Source organism: Suncus etruscus, chromosome 4 (assembly GCF_024139225.1).
Source record: "Suncus etruscus isolate mSunEtr1 chromosome 4, mSunEtr1.pri.cur, whole genome shotgun sequence".
In the NCBI taxonomy this organism is placed as follows: Eukaryota; Metazoa; Chordata; class Mammalia; order Eulipotyphla; family Soricidae; genus Suncus; species Suncus etruscus.
In genome coordinates this window covers 38622443-38641536 of record NC_064851.1, presented here as the reverse complement: position 1 = coordinate 38641536, position 19094 = coordinate 38622443, and the positions used below count along the sequence as shown (strand labels likewise).

Genomic DNA, 19094 nt, shown 5'->3' with positions numbered 1-19094 from the left:
TTATAAACAGAAAGAGACACTCAAGATTTTCTCTGGATAACTTTATACGAGATAAAGTACCAGAAACACATAAAAATTTTATATCTCAAGATCACTTTTACTTTATTTTACAACGATGATAGACTGGCATATAATAAAAAGAAAACAATAACTGAATGCTCGCTTTACCTTTACATCTTATATCAAATATATATATAAAAGGTATATGCATATGTTTATTCATTTGTAGCTATTGACTGATATTTTATCTTAGTATTCATCATATAATTATTTTTCCAAAATCTGACCTATCTTTTTCTATGCCCTCATACTATCACCAGACATCCAAATAACCAAGCCAGTAAAAGAATCCTATGCCTACTTCTGTCTTATTTTCTTACTCTATTCTGTCTCTTTTGTTTAATTGAATATTATTAATATATAATAATAAATAATTTTAAAGTATGTTATATACTGTAGCCAGAGTAATAGCACAGTGTCTTGCATATAACCAACTTGATTTTGAACCCCAGCACTAGATATGGAATAATATATATTGATTTGCTATTTTATATATTGCTATATATTCATCACAATAAGCCTAGTTATTATTCATCATCACAAATAGTTACTTTTATTATAATTTGGGGACACACCAGGTGATATTCCAGAGTTAATCATGCACTGTACTCAGAGTCTCACAATTCCCCAGGGCCACATAAATTTCTGAATATTAAACCTGGGTCAAATGCATGCAAGGCAAGTGCACTACCTACTACACTATCTCAGAAGAGATAAATAGTTGCAAAACTTTTATGATGAGTATTTTCAAGAACTATATGAGGACCTTTCAAAAATACAATACAGTTGTATGTCTTCATGCTATACTTTGTACTTCTAAAACTTAGCTATTTTCTAACTGAAAGTTGTACCTTTTGCTCCTCTTCACTCATTTCAATCACTCCTCATCCCTCAATTTTGACAACCACAAATCTCATCTCTGAGTTTAGCTTTTTTGTCATTCTTAGTGGAGTCCACATACAAATAAAATAATATAATATCTGCTGTTTTCTATCTGACTTATTTAACTTACCAGGTACCTTCATATTGTCATAAATTTGAAGAATTTTTTTTGATTGCTAAATAATTTCTCTTTGACTATCTCATTTTATCTATCTGTTCATTCATTGATGTACACTTAGTTGCTTACATGTCATTCTAGTATTAATAATCTTGCAATAGGCATGAGTGCATATATATTCTTATTACTGGCTTCATTCTATTGGATATTTCTAGAAGTAGTATTGCTTGATAATATGATAGTTCTGTGTTTAATTTTTGAGAACACATAAGAGAGCATGCCAGTTTATGATACCACTTAATAATACCAGTTTATAGTCCTATCAGTTGTACAAGAATGTTCTATTTATTCCCTATCATCTCTAACACTTGTTTGTTCTTGTATGTATCTTTATATACCTATTGAAGTCATGATGGACTTGATTTGAATTTCATTGATAATGGGTGATATTGAACACCTTTTATGTACCTATTAGTCATGTATATATTATTGTTGAGAAAATGGCTATACAGATATTCTGTCCATTTTAAAAAAGATGTTTGGCTGCTGAGTTATGAATTATAAAACTATTTTTGCACTTAACTCTATGAGGTATCTTGTTTGAAAATATATTCTTCTCATTCATTCAGTAGGTTTCTTTCCTATTTGTTTCTTTTGCTCTGAAGAAATGATTTAGTTTGGTGTAGATCAAATTGTTCAATTTTGGTTTTATTTCATTTACTTCCCTGATTTCTCTCAAGTTTCATCTTTTTAATTCAAATAATTATAGCTTTTGATTTCTTAAATATTTCTGAAACCTTGATATTTTTCCTACTTTATTTTAAACTTTCATCATCTTGCCTAAATTATCTTAAGATTGTATCTACTAGACTCCCTATCGGCAATTACATCTCTTTCAAATCTATTCTCAACTTAATATGTTTTGTCAGATGAATCTTTATTTATTTCCCTATATCATCCTTTATCCAGAATGTCTTCCTATTATTTACTATCTGGAACATTCCTCATTCCAAATTTAGCTTAGTTTCTGTCTGTCCTTTCTATCAAGCTCCTCTCAACCACTTCTACTTATCCTACCCTTAATTTTTAATGATTTCCCATAATCATACCTAAATATGTTTTAAAATATTTACTACCATTATTTTTACTAATTTTTACCATTGCAGGAAAAAATGACCTTTGTGGATCTTTACTGGAAAGAAATGAACCAAATAGATTATAACGCAACTCCTAGAATGCAAATTTTACTTTGGTGAAAGTTGTTTTCAGACTTTGCAAAGCCAATTGCAATCTATGGTCATCTATGATCATTTTTAAAATGTCTTAATAAAACTACAGATGAGGATAGAAAAGAAATAATAATTCTTGTTTTTGTTTTCTGTTTGTTTGGTTGGTTTGGTTGTTTTGGCTTTGGGGCCAAAACATCTGGCAAAAAAGCATCTGGCAATGCTCAGGGGTTACTCCTGGCTCTGAGCTCAGAAATCACTCCTGGCAGGATAGGGGACAATATGCGATGCCAGGAATCAAACCCAGGTCCATCCTGGGTCTGCTGCATGCAAGGCAAACACCCTACCACTGTGCTATTTCTGAATTTTGTGGTTTGCTCATAATTAAACTCTAATTCCAATCACTTCTCTCTGAGTCTATTTAATTAGACATCTACAAGTTATGATATTTAATTGCACCACACTAGGCTCTTATTAACTGAATTTTGTTATTTGCGCCTTCCTACTCATGCTTTGTAAGTAAAGTTTATGTGCTATAATGGTTTTCACTTTTGTAATAGTTGTATATTACAAATAAAGTTTTCCAAACAAGATTTTACTCTTGATACTTTCTTAAACAGATTTTTTTTCCATTATCAGGAAATAAAGCAGAATCTTAAGTATTTACGTTAAAGAATACAAACAAGGAAGGCTTCATTTGGCCTTTTGGTGTGGAATATGCTGTTAGCAATGCCTTCTTGCCCAGAAAATGTTGGATCTGATTATAATGTTGTAAGGCTTTACTTATGTTTTGTACAGAGTAGGAAGAAAGGTATATCAATGAATGCAATAGGGAAGACTATAAAAGAAATTTAATGCCAAATTTACTGTACATACTCTCATCTGATATCCCCCTATATTGTTGTTAGTTTCTGTTTACAAATGTTAGGTAAACGTGATAGATTCATTTTCCTTAGGAACACTAGGATGATGACATATTGACATGTATCAGAGACACTTGATTATCCTGGCATTAAGAAGCTGGCATTAATCATTTCTTTCCATTCTTGAACCATTAAACTTACTATTCATATAACTTCAAATTAAATTTGAACTTGTGTACCATAAGAAACTTATGGAAATAGGTGAAAAATACAATGGAAGTAGGTGGGAAATAAAATTTTATTTTTAAACTTGTTATTCCTTTGACTACTTGCTATATTAGCTTTCTAACCCTGCTATAGCGTATTACCACAATTTGACTGGCTTAAAATAATACAGACATATTCTCTCACAGTTCTGAAAATCAAATCTAAAATTATGTCATCAGGACTATGTTCCCTTTATAGACTTTAATAGGGTTTTCTTCCTTGCCCCTTTTAGCTAGTATCTAAAAGCATTCCTTATGCCTGATTTCCATTACTTTGTTTTCACATGTTTTCTCTTTTGCTGTTCATGTCTGTGTATATGTCTATTTGTGAATTTTGCAAGGACTCAGATGAACTTAGAGTCCTTACGGTTAATCTAAAATAATTTCATTTTCAGGTCCATAATGATATCTCCAAATGCTTTTTCTCTGAGTAAATTTTATTCTCAGGTTTTACAGATTAGTACATAAATTTCTTTAAAGGGAGCCACCACTTAACCTAGTCCATTGCACAGAAGAAAAAAATATAGCAACCAGTTCTATTCTCTTTCACAATCATCATTATGTTCAGTGGCTAGTGTGTTCCCTACCTTTTTTAAAGGGGAGTCATAATCTCTAAATTATTTAAATTAATTTTCACAACACTTTGCTATCATTTTAAGTGATGTTCTGCTATTTTTAAAGTCTCATGTTTCCATTTGCTAAAATAACATCATCCTTTTTATTCCCAGGGTCATGTGGGTATACCAGGACCAAGAGGCACCACTGGACAGCAAGGGACCCCAGTATGTTTTGAAAGCATTCTTTGTAACAATCTCATTTTAAAATAAAAACGTATTTGTTCTCCAATTTATGTGTGATTTCTGTTTGGGTTCCTTTTAAAGGGAGAGCCAGGTGAACAAGGTGAACAAGGACTGAAAGGAGAAAGAGGATCTGAAGTAAGTTAAAATTGTCAATTTAAAATTTGTTATTACTTATTATTGTCTTGAGGAATCAGTTAAATGAATATTTAGTTGCCACACCTATAGCACAACAGGTGTGGTGTTTGCTTTGTATGTGGCTGACCTGTATTTGATCTCCAGCACCCCATGTGGACCCCAAATCCACCAGGAATAATCCTTGAGAGCTAGGCCAGGAGTAAGCTATGAGCACCACCAGGTGTAGCCCCCAAATCAAAATAATTTAAAAAGTAAATGAGTATTTAGCTTTCTACTTCAAGAATCATTGTAGGCCTCTATACTGTTTCTCAAAAACAGTACTATAGGAGCCAGATCGGTGGCGCAAGCCATAAGGCATCTGCTTTGCACGTTCTGGCCTAGGACAGATCATGGTTTGATCCCCTGGCATCATGTATGGTCCCCTAAAAAGCTAGGAGCAATTTCTGAGAAGATAGCCAGGAGTAACCCCTGAGTGTCACCAGGTGTGGCCAAAAACAGAAAAAGAAAAAAAGAAAAACCAATACTATATAATAAGATTATTAGTCAACTCATGTTTTGACTGCCATTTAAATTTTCCTTTCCAGCAGCCAAGTAATACCTAACTACCATGTACTCTTTGGTATTTCAGCAGAAATACTACACTGAGTCTTAAGACTAAGGAGCAGAGTAAAACCATACCATTTAACCCCATTTAGGTGTATTAAGGTAGGAGTTAAAAATCATTTGACTGTGTGACATAGAGTCACAATTGATTTAAATGTTATTTTTTCATAAATCAAATCAGTGATTTTCAAGTAAGTCAAAAATCTTTTGCCTTGTTTAAATTTAGCCTTCTCTTTCCTATACATTGATGGCACTACAATTTTATATTGCAGCTCTTTTTTTAATCTGTATCATTGGTTCACTGTTGCTCTGTTTTGATGATATTCTGATGTAACATGCTATTCATTTCAAATTAGAGTCTTAAATATATTGTGTACTATTAAATTATGTAATAATGAATGAAAGTAATAATTTGAAACCATGTCTCTACTAATCTGTTATGGGATCTTCACTTATACTTGTTTCCCATTTATGAGATTAATAAATAAAATGAGATTTAGGAACTGTAGCCCCTAAATAATAAAGCAGGTAAGGCATTTTTCTTGCACAAGGATGGTACCCTAAACCCTGCCATGAGTGATCTCTGAGTCAGGAGAAAGCTCAGAGAACCACTGAGTGTGGTCCAAAAATAAAAAGTAAAAAAAATTAAATGGCATCTAAATTTAGACAACATATGGTTTCATTCACCTGAAGTTCTTTTGGGGGGTATTTACCTAGTAATTGCTATTATAAATTAGAGCCTTAATAAAGCTGGGACTTTTGTATAGATCAAGGAGCACATTACAGGCTTTGCATATGAGAATCCTTGGTTTGGTCTATAATATTACATTGTTCTCTAAATATTACACTGGGAATAGCCCCTTCACACTGCTATATGTGACCCAAAAAAGCAAAACAAAATAAATAAAAAATATTCTAGATGAATGTTAAGAAGAACATGCAGAGGCAGAAAAATAATACCTCATTCATGTAGAAACCTTAAAATCCAAATTATACAAAGGTTTTCATTTCTTATTTCTTATGATGTGTGTGCACAAGCCTAAGAATCCAAATATTCTCTTTACGTTTTATTCTTAAGTATACATTATTTCCAATTTTTTCCTCCATGTTCTTAAGGTTGTCCTTTAATATGTCTTACTGAAGAAGAAAAAATTTTAAAAAAAATTTTAATTTTGCTGAACAGCCATGAGTTACAGTTTTTAAACTGAAATAAGGTGAGTGAGCCCAAGCAAAAGTGCAGCCAGGAGAAATAAAAACACTGTTGAGCAGCAGAAGCAGGAGCAGCTGTCAGCTGTGGACAGAGTTTGGACTAAAAAAAAGGTGCCGTTTTGAACTGAACTGAGGCTGGAGCTCCAGTGGCGCAATAGGTTGTTAGCGAGCGGTATTTATATGAACAGAACTGAGGTGAATGAGCCCAGGCAAGAGCACTGAGTGCAGAGCTAGGAGAAATCCCTGAACATCACCAGGTATAAATATCTCATATACTCATTTGTATTTCCAATTGGTCAATCTGTCCAGTTCTCCCAGAGAATTGGGCTTGAGATCCTTGTTCAATCCTGTATAATGCAGATGGATTAGTCCTTTCATACATTAATGTTGGTATACAATCTAAAGTTACATAATAAAGTTTCTTAGATATTGCAATAGTACTATAACCAAATCCCAGGAACAATGGAATTGAAAAGAGAGGCTTGTCATGAAAACAGCTAAAGTAGTAGAGCAATATCTTTGAAGAGGTAAAATTGGGTCTTATTTTATGCTCAGTAAAGCTCATGTGGCATAACAGCATAAATTATTCTAGTTATTTTTTTGAAAGTTATGTGTGCTTATGAGGGGGAGAAGGTGAGCATACAAAACTGAGGAACATGTAATAGACACACATTGCATATCATAAAATGAAGAGAACTATCACCTAGCATTACCAGGGTTTGGGTTGTATTGGTGGTGCTACATAGTAATAAAGAGAAAGGTGACAAAGTTGAGGAGTGTTCCTTTATGTAGATTCCATGGGTAGATACTGTCCAACCAGAAGACCGAGTTCCTCATCAGTAAAAATAAATAAATAAATAAATAAGTGTTTGTTTTTAAGTAGTAGTGTTAAGTTGCAGTATTTATTGCAAGTAGGAGTATGCTCTGAAGGTGCAGTGGACAAAGGAAGTACCGTACAGAGAAATAATGCCCCAAGAATGACTAGGGGCCTGTCTGAAATATCACCTCCTTTCTGGCTTTGCAATTGTGGTTTCTCTGTCCACTTAACATATCCTGCCCTTTGGGTGTTTCCTTCTACCTTGGAGTCTATAGCACTGCTGGTGATAGTGAAGTTATATGCTTGCGCATCCATACCAATTTTACCTATAGTAGTTTAGCATCTCCAATGACCTTGTCATACAGAGGACAACTACAACCTCTCCCAGCATCCCATACATGTGAAACTATATTAAGATTTCATTTGTTTGTTTGTTTATACTTTTGTGTCCAATTATACTACCTCTATCTTTGGTATTCAAATGGTGTCTCTCTAAAAGTGACCCATTAGAGTTTTCTTCTCACATATATCATGCTTGTCTTTATTTTTTCCCCATTTTCATTGAGGTGTCCTGATTTACAATACTGTTCATGTTAGCATCATGCCTATACTGTTTCTACTCCACCCATCACCAGTGTTCTGCTTTCCTCCATCCAATTACCAGGGATCCTTCCTAGCCACCCTTAGCCCCATTTCTCAGTTTTGAGATTCTGTCTTGGTCCAATCAGAGACAAAAGAAGGTAACAAAGTGGCTTTATAAGTTGCAGACTTCTTCCAGAAAATTGTTTTGTTTTAAGGAGAAAAAGAAAATGGACAAAATCGGAGGCAGAGTGATAGCACAATGCATAGGGCATTGCCTTGCATGCATCTAACCAAAATTGATCTCGAGCAACCCATAAGGTCCCTCATACAGAGCCAGGAAAACCTCTAAATAAGGCAAGGTATCACCCAAAACAACCACCACCACCATAACAACAACCAAAAAAAAAATTGTCACTAATAAGAATAATCAGTGACCATGTGCTCTTCACTAGGGACAACTTCAATAGCCATGTGATTCCTTTCCAATTTCTGTTTTTGTGAAGCTTCAAGTTTTGGGTTTGGGTTTTTTTTTTTTTTTTGGAAATAACAGTTTAAAGTCATATGAATAGACTTCTAATTTTTCAGACAAAAAATTTAAATTCCAGAGAGATGATAAACTTTCCTAAAATCACAGAACTAGTTGGCAACTAAATGTAACACTAGAAATTTTGCTTCCTTGCTTTATTATATAAAAAATTTCTGTTAATCTGAAGATCTTTAGAAATTGATTACAAAAAGATTAATTTTACTTATACAACTAATTTATTCGTTGGATTCTCTGGCAGCTCTATTGAAACTTTAAAAAATAAAAGGAGCAAGTGAAAATCAATTGCAAAGCTACTGCCATCTTTTAAAAAAAGACTATTATAATACAAATGTGGTAAACTACCTTATAATGGTTTTTAGACTAATAGTTAAGCCAAATCCTATTTTCCTCAAAAAAAATTTATTTTTCAGATTTTAGCAAACTGAAATATCATGAGAAAAAAATCCCGGCAGAGTAAAATTCTTGTCTAAACCTCTATTTGTCTTGTATAAAGTAAGACAAAGTGTGAGATAGGAATGTTTTTGAGGTAATTGTGCTCAGTTTTATTTAAATAAAAATATAAACCTATTTGGGACTATGATGGGAAAAATAAATTTTTTGCTTGTTTTGTTTTATTTTTTTCTTTTGAGGAGCACAACCTGTGTGATGCTTAGGGGTTATTCCTGCTCTACATTCAGGAATTACTCCTGTAGGTTCTCTGGAGACCATATGGGATAGCAGGGATTGAAACCAGGTCGGCAGTGTGCAAGGAAAACCCCATGCCCTACCTGCTGTACTACTCTTGCTCTGACCTCTCAGAAAAATATAATTTCTAACAAAAGAATTCAACTACCTTCTCTAGTTATCTAGTAACTAATCTCAAGAACAAAAAGTTGTCCCAATAGAGTTAAATCCAAATGGCCTATCATACCATATTTTTGAAAGCTTCCAGACAAAAGTGGAAACATAATTTTACATGAACTTTAAAGACTACAATAAAATGTATTAGTCTTTCCTATAATGAAAATAAAATAAAATTTATTGAAATGCTTTATTTTTAGATAAAATAATTTGATCGAGTTAAGTTTAAAAGCAACATTGAATACCCATAGCTTTATATACATGAGTTCTAGCAATTTTCCTCCCTTAGGACACAAATTTAGTCATCTAATAGTACCTTTTAGTTATTTGTCTTTGGCTCAATTTATTAATTCTTTTGTAGAATTAATGGTTAATAATATTTAGTTTTAAATTTAGTTATAATATTATAACTCATAGTTCCAACTTTGAGACAATTTTTAATTCATCATTTTTAAGTACTACACAATTTTTAAGTTTTTTCCCACTTTGTATTAATCTTTATGTACTTCGAAACCTCAATTCTAAGAATATAATTTTTCTATTTGGTCTATTTTATTTTAATTATGATTATAATAATTTCAGAGAAATCTTTCCTGAATTGAGCATCTAATAACAGCAGAGGATTAAAGGGATATGCTGGGAGTTACCTTTGAGCACTGAGCACAGATTAGCCGCTGAGTACCACCAGGTATACCTCACAAATGGCTATAGTACTATAGTTTTATTTTTTGTTTTATTTTTAGTATTTGATAAATTTTTCCACAATACATTTATTATAGATAGCAAAATATATTTTGAGATAGTTTTTATACTCAAATTTTCCTTTAGTTTTTTAATTAGAATTTGATTACTAATGTATACCCACATACAAATAACATTTTATGATTTATTATGTAACTTCTATAAGTCAAATTTTGATTTAAAATATGTAATCTTAATTATATTTTTAAATAATCCCAATATAGTGATAACTACAAAATATAATCAATTGGTTTTACATAAATACATGGCTTTATTTTGCTATTTGATTTTTTATTTTGTTTGTTTGGAAATAAAACCACTGCTGCCCAGAGATCACTCCTGGGAGTGTCAGGGATGAAACCCATTTGTCAACTGTTTGCAAGACAAGCACTTTAGCTCCTATATTTTCTTTTCAGCCTCAAACATAGTTTTGTTCTGTTTTGATATTTTTAAATATCAGTGCTCAGAGCTTGCTCTTGGCTCTGTGTTTTCCTTGGCTACATTATTTTGTGGAAAGAAAGGAACTTTAAATTTCAAAGTTAATACCAATAGGCCATAACAATAGTGGGTAGGGCATTTTGCCTTGTATGTGGCTGACCTGGGTTCGATCTTCAACATGCCATAAGGTCCCCCAAGGCTGCCAGAAGTAATTTCTAAGCATAGAACCAGGAGTAACCCCTGAGTCTTGCTGACTGTGGCCCCAAAATAAAAACAAACAAACAAACCAAAAAGTTAGTACCAAGGTACTATACAGAAGCAAAGTTCATCAATGTGAAGAGAGGTCTGCTATCCCACCCTTATACTCTCAAAACTGATTTCATTTTATATACTGTTGGGACAGGTGGGCTGTTAATGAAGATAAATATTGCATTATTTCATATTAACTTGAATTACTGCATATCATATTGCATTTAACAGGTGGTTTGTTAATGAAGAGAAATATTACATATCAATATGCAATAAGAAACAGAACATTTGTCTTTAACATACTTATATTAATTCCTAAATCCTGACTAAAACAGAATGGTTATTTTGAGTTCAGGAGGTCTTGTTCTCTGAGGCATTAACCATTCTAGGTGTGAGGCAATGAAAATTAGGCACCTAAGATTTTAAGTGAACATTTAATTTAGTTTTTACAACTGCTATAACAAGTCTCTTCATGTGGTCTCAACAGGAGATTGAAATAGATGGATGATAGATAGATAGATAGATAGATAGATAGATAGATAGATAGATAGATAGATAGATAGATAGATAGATGATAGATAGATAGATAGATAGATAGATAGATAGATAGATAGATAGATAGATAGATAGATAGATAGATAGATAGATGAGTTTTCCACAAGGTTAGCAACAGCCTACATGGAAGAATTTATTTTAAATTACCTTTGGATCATCTTAAAACCAATATAGCTTAATAGCCAGATTCATAAATTTTCTTCACAGATTAATATTATCAGGTGTAATGTCTTCCCAGCTAGGTTTCAAGGACTCCATGCTCTATTCCTGACCACAGGGAGAACACAGGCCATACTATGCATAAATGTCTGGGGGACTTGAGCTACCTTATGCCCACAGAGTTTTTCTCTACTGTGAACATACACTTCTTATAGATTATATGGGCTTCTTAATGAGGTGTTTGTTTGGTTTTTTTTTTTGTCTACTTAGCCATCATGTTCATGTGCATATCTCCAAATTAACCTGGGGTCATTTTGTTTTTAAAGCAAACAAATCATTTGAGGGCAGAATGAAGTCAAAGGTACTTTTAGGGATACCTATCCATCAGTACCTTATAGTCTTACTTCTTAGCTGCTTCCTTTCTTCTCAAAGTTCTTTATATCTCATCATATACAAGAGACATATCATTAACAAAAGCATAAATTTTATGACTTGAGTCATTGATAGCTAGGTTTTTTTATTTCAGACAAATTTTAATTTGTAAATCAATCTTTTCTACTTAAACACATTCTTCTGAAACTATTACTTTTTTCTTGATTACCCCACCATGAATTCCAGAGGACACATTTGAAATTTATAATAAACTAGGGAAAGTTTGTTTTAAATTTTAAGCAATTTCACTAGAGCTGTCAATTTGCATCAAAAATAAGACGTGAGAGAGTTTGTTACATTTGAATATTTTCATGACTCCTGAGTAGTACTATTATCAAAATAAAATTTTGAATTTCTACCCTCATAGTCAAACTCGTCTATATCAGCTTTTGTTACTTCATTGTGTTCTGAAAGATATGTTATTATAGAAGGTCATATGCCACCATTTATCCTCTTCATTTAAACCCAGGTTCTACTTTCTGATTTTACTTTATGAAGATTTTATAGCAGTGGATTTTTTAGATAAGTTAAACTAGTTTCAAAATTAGAGATAGAACTTTTGATATATTCCCCAATATCAAATTCTATTAAAATACCCTTTCTCTGACTATATGTACTATCTCTTTCTAAAGTTTATGTTTAGAAGTCAGAGAGCACAGGGTGTAAGATACTTACCTTGCATAAGGCCAAGCTCAGTTCCAACCACAGCACCACATATGGTTCCCTGAGACAGGAGGGTTCCCTGAGGACAAGTGGGTATGATCCAAATTTAAAGAAAATAAGATTTATGTACAGAAGATGTATATCTTATGAAATTTCTATTATGTTGTGTTGACTTGAATCTTTTCTATAATCTTCCTTCAGAATTGTATAGTTTACCATCCCATTTTGATGGAATTACCATGTTTGTGAAAACTTATGACTTCGGAAAAATATTTCTAGTACTAACAGTATGTTTCCTTTTTTATGCATGACCCAGGTCACACTTTTCCACAGTTTTTTTAAAAATAATTTTAGGATATCATCAGAATAATGGTGCAATTTGCAAGGGTAAAGTTCCTAACTATCCCTGCAGACCAGTTACTGTTGAATCAATTAGGATTTGAAATGTCTCACATGGATAAAACAAGAGGTTCTGTGGAAAACAAATATTTTTTCTTTGACTTACAAATAGGTTTTTCTCCTTGCTTGCAGATAGTTGTTAAAGATACTGGTTCGCACCAATTTACTATATACTCGTACTCGCCGAAATTTTGTTTTATTTATTTCCAGCTCATGACCAAATTCCAAAGCAGTAAATCTAAGCTAAATTACGTACTTAAGAATTTTTTCCCATTTCTCTTAAACAAAGGGAAAATTATCACATCCTGTGTTTGTATGTATTATAAAGGGTTATTTCTTTTTTTAAAGTCTTTTCAGGTAACTTGGTTGCTTCATTGGATATATTTTAGAAATTTTATAGCCATTTTCAAAGCGAGTCAAAAGTTCTACTTAAAAGTAGAGACATTTATGAGATAATTTATTTAGATTTCCTTTCAGAATTGTTTTTAATTCTTGAATCATATGATTTAGAAATAGACTGAAGATTTTTGTTCAAATTCTCTTGCTTTTAGATGAAAATAATAGCCATCAGGAAAGTTGAATAGCAATTTAGGTCCATTTTATGGTTAATGCTAATATTATCTATAACATCCAGCTATCTATGCCTTTTTATAGATATCTGTGTCTTTGTTATTTTTCTGTGCCTTCAATTTAACTAATCCAATCAGCTGACAATAGTGGTTCATATTTTTTAGGGACCTTTTGGGAAAAAAGGAGCTTCTGGTCCTTCTGGAAAACCTGGAATTCCTGTAAGTAACAGGCCTTTTCCATCTTGTCTTTCTAAATAAAATTGGCAACTTTAGGAAGCAGAAAATTTGGGAGCCAGTTATGAAATTAATAAATAAATCAGATTTTCTTAAAAAATATCTTAGATGAGACAGAAATAAGACAATTTGTTCAAAATGTCACTTAATGTTTAAATGTAAGCCATTGTGATTGAAGGATGCTATTTTCCATATCATGGAGCCCTCCCTGTCTGTGGATTCATGCAAATTTTCCTGTGGATATCCTAAATAAAAACAAAGGAAGTTAGAATCTTAATATACATAATGTTGAAGACAAAGGTTGAAGATCTTCAAAGTGTATTTTAATGATAACTTAGTGTCTTCTTTTTCGGGCAAAATAAACTAAAAATCTAAGAAAAAATTTGAAATTGTTTCCTCACAGAACAAAGATTAATTTTCTCTTAATCATCAGCTTCCTCTTCTGGCCAGGCCAATATGTGTTGATTGGTTTATGAGCAAAGACTCCTTCTGGTTTTCCATAGCCAACGGGTGGTTGCCTGCTTTTGGTAGCCTATGCTAGTTCAAAAGAGGTATAAAAAAATAAAGACAGATTATAAAAATATTTGAATTAGAAGTCCTTACAGATAAAATCTAGATGCTTATGAGTAGAAACAAAATGTTCAGACTTTATTCAGCCATATAATTACCTAATTTAAAATGACAATAAAAGGAATCATAATTTAATTGGGTGGGTGAGAAAAATATAGTAAGGGGTTTTTTTCAAGATGATATTCTGTATCTTAAACTGTCAGGTGCAGGTAGCTGATTTCCCCCTCATTGTTGCATGGAATGAGAAGAAATATCAGAGAAAGACTACAGAATAAATACCTTGTTGTTTATGATTTGGGAACTTCTAAAGACAAATACTGTTCTATTGAATCTAAAGAGTAAAACCATTAAGGGAGCAGGAAACTATCCAGTGAAAGTTTTTTAAGATGTAAATATTATTCACCTATTTATAAAGTATTTAGCATTTAGACATCTGTACAGAACCTATAATCTGAGTGATTTTCAATTAAGGGACTTCCAGGCCTACCTGGGCCGAAGGGTTTACAAGGATTTGATGGAGCAGATGGCACAGCAGGAAATCCTGGAAAAATTGGGCTGACAGGAAAACAGGGTCTTACTGTGAGTAGATTAAAATCTCTTTGTTCTTTATTTCTTATGTTCATGTATTTCCTTGCTATAGTTTAGATGTTTAAACTAACTTTCTTAGCTTTAACATTAGTACAGGTTTAGCCAATAATAACTTTAATAATTACTTCAAAGTTATATTTATGATTTCCAGGGAAGGTCAATGAGTATATATTCTTGGATATGTGATATATGACCTGATAACCAACATAATAATGATTTATCCTTTTGGCATATATAAAAGTTTATAAATAGAAAAAATAAGGAAGCAACATTTTTGGAGCTACATAACATGGCTGTTTGTGAAATTTATCAGATGTCTTAAGTACCTTTGTAACATATGAGTCTTGGCAGAAACTAGTGGTGGCTTATGCCCAAAAAATTCATGTTTCCTTTACTATTTTACAGCTGTAGTATTTAACCAAAATAGTTGAAAATTTTGTCTGTATTCATCTAGTGGTGATTCAAGAATAGAGGGTTTTTTCTCATACTTTTATGCATGTTTTTGCCATAATTATTTTTATCTTTACTTATTGATAAAATAAAGTTGTAAAAAATAATTTTGTCTTCATTTAGACAGTTTATTTTACATTTCATACTGTCAAAGTTAAAAGTTTATAGTAGATGATGACGATTCTGCCACATGTGAATTTTATTTAATGTCACTAAATTATTCATCTAAAATGTTTTAAAATTGTGAAACTTATTATTTATATATTTGTAACATAGATTTTAAAATATGGCAATTTTAAGAAGGCCCATGTGGTAACACAGTGGTAGGGAATTTGCCTTGCATGTGGATGACCCTGGATGGACACAGGTTAGATCCCCAGTATCCCATATGATTCCCCCGACTCTGCCAGGAGCAATTTCTGAGCACAGAGCCAGGAGTAACCCCTGAGAGCTGCTGGGTTTGGCCCAAAAATCAAAAAAAAATTTTTTTTTTTTTTTTTTGGATTTTGACCTGGCAGCACTCAGGGGCCACTCCTGGCTCCATGCTCAGAAATCGCTCCTGGCAGGCTCAGGGAACCATATGGGATGCCAGGAATCGAACCAATGACCTTCTTTCTGCAAGAAAGCCTTACCTCTATGCTATCTCTCTGGCCCCCCAAAAGAAAAATTTTTAAGGTGGAAATTTTATATACTACATTTTTAGAATAGCAATCTAAAGTAGTTTGAGAGGATGGACTGGGGCCATAATGATAGTAGGTATTTGCCTTGCATGGTCCCCTGAGCACTGACAGGTATAATTCCTGAGTGACGAGCAGGAGTAACCACTGAGAATTAAGTGTGGCTCCAAAACAAAAATAAATCCAAAACAATACACAAACAAATACACAAACAATACACAAACAAAAAAAAACAGAGACATTAGGGCTAGCAAGATAGTACAGTGGGTGGGACAAGTACTTTGCACACACAGATCTGGGTTCAATTCCTGACACCCCTATATGATTCCCTTGTCCTGCCAGAAATGAGCACAGAGCACTGCCTTCTGTGGCTTCCAAAAAATCCAGAGGGAGGTTCACCTAGCATTGTGATCTTTAATTGTGATATGCTGTGCAAAATGAAGCAAATTGTCCCCACTTTAAAGAATATATCTTGATATGTCTCCTTGCCACTACTATTAAGGTCATTTTCTTTCTTGCAGTCCCTGAATTTTTCAATCTTATCCTCTGGAACATCTTCACAATTGTATTTTTTCTACTCTCCAGGTCCAGTTAGATTATGTTTTCCATTTAATCATACTAGTGTTATGAAGATATTCCTTTGATCTATTTTATGGCACAGGAAAAAAAACTGAATTGACAGTCCTAAAGTATTAAATAATATAGCTGTCCCTACCATGTGAAGGGAAGCAAGCTGCTGCTGCTTGCTTAATATGTGTAGAAACTTTTATATTTAGGTTAATAATAGCATTGCCAGTGGCTCTATTATTTGGTAGAGACCCCATACAGAATATTGTTATATTGTCATCAGCACACAATTAACTTTGTAATTTTGAACCTTGGGAGTTACTTCCTAGGTTTTTCTGCTTTTCACAATAGCCAAACATAAGCAAAGTAGAGGATATATAGTAGAGTCTCTTCCCTTTAGTATTTCGGTTCTTTATGGCAACAGAGAATGCATATTAATGTGGTTGATATAAGAGCTTTTCTGCAAAAAGGTGTCATTGCCTCAGTTAACTGTAAACAATGATGCAAAAAGAGATAGTTGCAGTAACTTCCAATTATCTCTTCACTGTTACGTAAGATTGGGGGAAAACTAGCCCACATTCCCATTGGATTTTGAAAAACAAATTGAACTAAAACTTCTTTGATTATCCTGCTTTTTTTTTTTAATTTTAAAATTGGATTTACTCTGATCATTGTCACAGAAGGCATTCTCTTGGTCTCTGCTTCGATGCCAATTAGATGGCTATTTTGGCAAACGAAGAAGATGTGTTTTTATTTCTCTAAAGCAACAATCCATCCACAGCCCACCACCAACACAGAACATCCCGACTGCTCAGTGCAAATGACTATGTGTTCCCATCCAGAGCAGTCAAATTGACTATTAATTTATTGAGAGTCAGACACAATTATATTGGAACAATAACCACTATTTCAGTCCATTTTTCATTATCTATGCATGTCCTCTATTTTCCATGCATTGACCCTTTGCTTTCATTTCTGAGTTAGCCTGATAATGGAAATACAGATTCCTCCACCCCTCTGCTCCCATAGATACAAACTTCATAGTCACAGGTGATTTTCTTACATGGCTACTAGCCATGCACCTCTTGCGTGCATGCAAGAGATTATCCTGCTTTTTATTTCAACTTCCTCTCTGGCCATAACCATATTGGAAATTTAGATTTACAGAGATTATTAAAAATTCCATAGTCAGGGGCCAGAGTGGTGGCACAGTGGCAGGCGCTAGCCTGCATGTGGCTGACCTAGGAAGGACCACGATTTGATTCCTGGCTTCCCATATGGTCCCCCAAGCCAGGAGCAATTTCTGATCACAGAGCCAGGATAACCCCTGAGTGTCATCAGATGTGACACCCCAAAACAAAACAAAACAAAACCTCCATAGTCATAGTACTTTATAGCCTCCAGAAAAGCTAAACATTTTATTTTCCCACTAAATATTCCATCATCTAGTACATGATTAAAGGTACCTCTGGAAAAGACTTGAGAATCTATATTTATGACCTAATTAAAGGGTTCCTCAAAGAACCATGTCTCCTTCAGTCAAGGAATTCTGATTTTGAAACTGGTGTCAGTCAGTATGGAATTGAATAAGTGGCCATACACCCCAAATAAAAGAACTTAAGTTAAATTTATGCTCATCAAACTTAGAATGTTTCTGTTCACCAGAATGATAATAGACCAGGTAAGGTGCTTGCCTTTGCATCCGCCAACCCAGAGTTGACCCACTAAGACTCACCAAGAGTGACTTCTGAGTGCAGAGCCAGAAGTAATCCCTGTACTTCCAAGTGTGGCTCCCAAAAATCAGAAAAACAAAACAAAATAACAAATAAATAAATAAATAAATAAAATGGTTCTATTGATTTCTCAATATATTGGTATTAGTTTATGGTATATTTAATTTTTTTTTTTGATTTTCAGGCCACACCCATTTGATGCTCAGGGGTTACTCCTGGCTAAGCGCTCAGAAATTGCCCCTGGCTTGGGGGGACCATATGGGATGCCGGGGGATCGAACCGCGGTCCTTGGCTAGCGCTTGAAAGGCAGACACTTTACCTCTAGCGCCACCTCGCCAGCCCCGGTATATTTAATTTTTATGTTTTTGTGTCTTGCAGCTCAATTGTAAGATAAGTGCATGTATACACTTCCCATAACCTGTAATCAGTTCTCAGACACCAGTTGTGTTCAAGATTTCAACTGTTCTAATACTATTTGTATAGAAATAGCATCTAATTGTACAGTTAAGGCCCAAACTTCCTAACAGGCACCAGTTGTAAATCCATGTTGTTACTTTTACTTCTGCCCCACTGTATATAGATCAAAGATTCCCTAGATAACCATCACAGTTTAGTTAATTTTCTGGAGAGACAAATAGAACTCACTTGTTTGCTGATGTATTATAAAGCATATTATTCTAGAATAACTAGATAAAAGAATTTTTTAGACCCAGAGATAGGGAAATAACAAAGAACTTCTCTATCTTCTCCAAGTTGACTACTCACCACAGCCCTCCACCTTCTCACCAAATAGAAAGTTATTCAAGGCCTCCTACTCTTGAGCTCCTTTCTTTCTCATTTTCAATTTAATACCATGATTTACAAGTTTTAATATCCATGTTTTAGGAATACTGTGTTATTATAGCATACAAGCAAACTGAGTGGTGATGTCTTCACTTCTATCTATAGGACCCCTTTCAACATTATCTTGCCCCACTTAGCAAACTAAAATTAAATGCAGACTTTCAGGGTCTTTTGCCAATATTTAATCCCTAAATATGTATATTTATACATATAAGCAATTTTTATACATATAAGCATATTTATACATATAAGCAATATCATTTGATATTTTCCTTCTTC

General features: G+C 33.4%; 1 protein-coding gene across 1 annotated transcript in view; it reads left to right on the top strand.

Annotated features, from left to right (window-relative positions):
- Nucleotides 1–19094, top strand: part of COL24A1 (collagen type XXIV alpha 1 chain) — a 319520-nt gene that overhangs the window by 234475 nt on the left and 65951 nt on the right. The window contains exons 44-47 of the mRNA XM_049772551.1: nt 4144–4197; nt 4297–4350; nt 13319–13372; nt 14429–14536. Of these exons, the coding sequence (XP_049628508.1) occupies nt 4144–4197; nt 4297–4350; nt 13319–13372; nt 14429–14536 (270 nt within the window). The remainder of the gene's footprint in view (nt 1–4143; nt 4198–4296; nt 4351–13318; nt 13373–14428; nt 14537–19094) is intronic.